We start from the raw sequence: 2,996 nt of genomic DNA, 5'->3' as shown, positions 1-2,996 counted from the left end.
AGATAACTAGTCCTTCCGGGGTACTGGTCGAGTGAGGTCACGCTGCTTGGAATCAAATTCTAAGTGAATTTCTTTAGGAGAATACATCCAAGTGCTGGTGCATTTAAGTGGCTCTATGAGTTTATGTGGACGAACAATTATTGAATTTGAAAAATAAGATTTAAAGAAGAAAAAGGCTGATAGAAGTTTTGTGTTACAGTACCACACGTGCTTGCTCCTGGAAGAAGATGCCTTACAAGTGCTGGGTACCTAAATGTAAGGGTAATTACGACAACGGACCAAAAGTTAATATCTTCAGGTTTCCTGAAAATGAACAAGTGAAAGAGAAATGGCATAAGAAACATCAAGAGAGAAAATTTTCGTCCTACGGAGAATCATCGGTATGCTGATAATTGTGAAGCATCTCTCTCTCTCTCTCTCTCTCTCTCTCTCTCTCTCCTCTCTCTCTCTCTCTCTCTCTCTCTCTCTGCCTGTCCGTGTATCTGTTTACTTCATATATATATATATATATATATATATATATATATATATATATATATATATATATATATATATATATATATGAAAGAAAGAGACGGACAGCACTTTTACTATTTTTATGGTAGGCATAGTTAAAACATTTTATATATATAATATATATATATATAAATATATATATATATATATATATATATATATATATATATATATATATATATATATAATATGTGTGTGTGTGTATGTATGTATGTATGTGTTTGTGTGTATGTGTGCACTATGTGTTTATATGTATGTATATATCCAATTACATTACTTGTCAAATTATATTGATTTTGTTAGTAATATGTACTTGAATCGCAAAAAAAATATGTAGCTATACAAATACAATTAATTGCAATATATGGGTAACAGGCTAGAAGGAAACTTTATTTCAATTATTTTTTTAGAATGATGAAAACAATGCGTCCGTTTTTTTGGAAATCTGACGGTTTCCTGCGGTAAATAGATGGTCTTAGAAATTAACAATTTTTTTTTTCATGAAATAGTAGACACGTTTCCTGACTGTCGCATATCATTGTACTTGCAGGTTTGTGAACAGCATTTTCATCCTGATGATATTGTGAGGGAAACTTCTATTGTGGATGAAAAAACTGGGAGGAAAATTACTGCAAAATTAAAGCATCCATATGTTAAAGAAAATGCTGTTCCCACAGTGTTTCCAAACTATCCTCAATATTTGAAACTAAATGAACATCGAAGAGAGTCACCCGAATCTAAAAGACAAAGAATAGAAGAGACATCAGTCAAAGTAGCAATTGAAAGTAGCATATCAGATGCAAAGGCATACGAAACGCAAATTGGATTTAGGGATTTGCAAGAACTTTCGAGGAAACTTAAGCTGGATAAGTACTGGGACATAATTCATAAAGAACCTTATCTCTTGATCAGTCACATATCGCTTTCACCTTCTCCTAATATGATGATGTCGTACTAATACATCCTGATAAATCTGTCCAGGCGTATATCGACAATGTGCCCGTACGTGAGTTGCATGACTATCATCCCTTCTCATGTGCAAGATACAAATCCATCGAAGTCATGGTACAAGAAATAAGAAAGTATGACAGACAAAATAACTCTTCCATAAACCCAGTTGCTATTATTCAACTTAATTTTAACTTTTCTAATCACCATAATAGACCAACCTTCAAGCATTCAATGACTTTGAAATTTATCTTTGAGCAACTAAACTTGATGACTCAAAAGAGCATTCAGTATTCCACAGATCTTTTGGTTTCTTCATCTTTGCTATGCAATATTTCCACCTCGAGCTTACAGATACTTTAGGGATAGAAGATGGTTAATTTTACCCAGTATGTCAACGATCAGGCGGGTTTTTATATCTAAGCAACTTAGTCCAGAAAACAGAGCAGTATGATGATAATTTTCTTTCGTATATCAGGCAAAAACAAAAAATCAAAATCATTACAACCCACAGACAAAACTGTAACATTAATGATTGACGAGATCCATTTAAAGCCTTTTTTGATTATAAGGGAGGTGCTGTAATAGGATCTGCATTTAACAGCAATGAAGCAGCAACCACTGCTATGCTTTCATGATAGGTGCTGTTCTATCAAAATTTCGAGATGTGGTACACATTATTCCGGTAAAAACTATAAAAGCAGAAACGCTATTCCAAGTTATAAAAAAAGTAATACTAGGGTTGGAAAAAATTGGATTGAAAGTAATCAGTGTCATTACTGATAATAATGCGATAAATGTAAAAGCGATGTCGCACTTTTGCAACCCCACCAAAGCTGTCAATTGCCTACCCCCATCCAGCTGCAAAATGCAGACCTTATTTTTCTTGTTTGATAGTGTACACATACTGAAGTGTGTCAGAAATAACTGGTTGGGTCTCAAAGATGAATCCAAAACAATGGTATTTCCAAAATCTCCATTCAGCGAAATTTGTAGCGAACCAAATGTATCCTTTGCTCCCTGGAAATCATTAGAGGATTTGTATTTAGTAGAGTCAGAATATTATTTAAGACAAATTTCTTATAAGTTAACAATAAAAGCATTGCGGCCATCGACATTTGAAAAACAAAATGTGAATTTAGTCCTAAAAATGTTTATGAATATATTATTCAAGCAATGCGAAACATTGGAAAAGAGAAAAAAATTGCCTAATTACAATGATACAGCAAATTTATAGAGATATTTTGGATTTGGTGGTCAATAGTTAATGTAAAGTCAATATTCAAAGGGAAAAGAATAAATAAGAATACTGTACCCCACTTACGTGTGATGAAAATGATAGAAAATACAATTTTCTGTTAAGATTTTTGAGGCTGGTTAGATAATTGGGAGAAAATTCCAGGAGGGAAATTAACGAGGGAAACATTCACAGCATTAAAGCACACAACGTCTGCAATTGTAGAATTAACCAAATATTGTAAAGATGAGCTTAATCGAGTTATATTTTCCCTTACCCAGGAAAAATTCAAACA

At 33.0% G+C, this 2,996-nt stretch overlaps 1 protein-coding gene across 1 annotated transcript; it reads left to right on the top strand.

The window, feature by feature from the left end:
• Nucleotides 1–227: 227 nt before the first annotated feature.
• Nucleotides 228–1,474, top strand: LOC135207408 (uncharacterized). Its single transcript, XM_064239135.1, has 2 exons — nucleotides 228–380; nucleotides 1,067–1,474. Exons 1-2 carry the CDS (start codon nucleotides 228–230, stop codon nucleotides 1,472–1,474), a joined length of 561 nt encoding a protein of 186 aa, XP_064095205.1.
• Nucleotides 1,475–2,996: the final 1,522 nt, after the last annotated feature.

This window comes from Macrobrachium nipponense, chromosome 32 (genome assembly GCF_015104395.2).
Source record: "Macrobrachium nipponense isolate FS-2020 chromosome 32, ASM1510439v2, whole genome shotgun sequence".
In the NCBI taxonomy this organism is placed as follows: Eukaryota; Metazoa; Arthropoda; class Malacostraca; order Decapoda; family Palaemonidae; genus Macrobrachium; species Macrobrachium nipponense.
Note: the sequence above shows the minus strand (reverse complement) of the source record. Positions and strands in the feature narration are given on the sequence as shown.

Excerpts from the sequence above, each read along its gene's own strand:
- LOC135207408 (XM_064239135.1), top strand. The coding sequence starts at position 228 with ATGCCTTACAAGTGCTGGGTACCTAAATGTAAGGGTAATTACGACAAC. Across the intron at positions 381-1,066 it reads CGTCCTACGGAGAATCATCG|GTTTGTGAACAGCATTTTCA; the intron begins GTATGCTGATAA and ends TTGTACTTGCAG.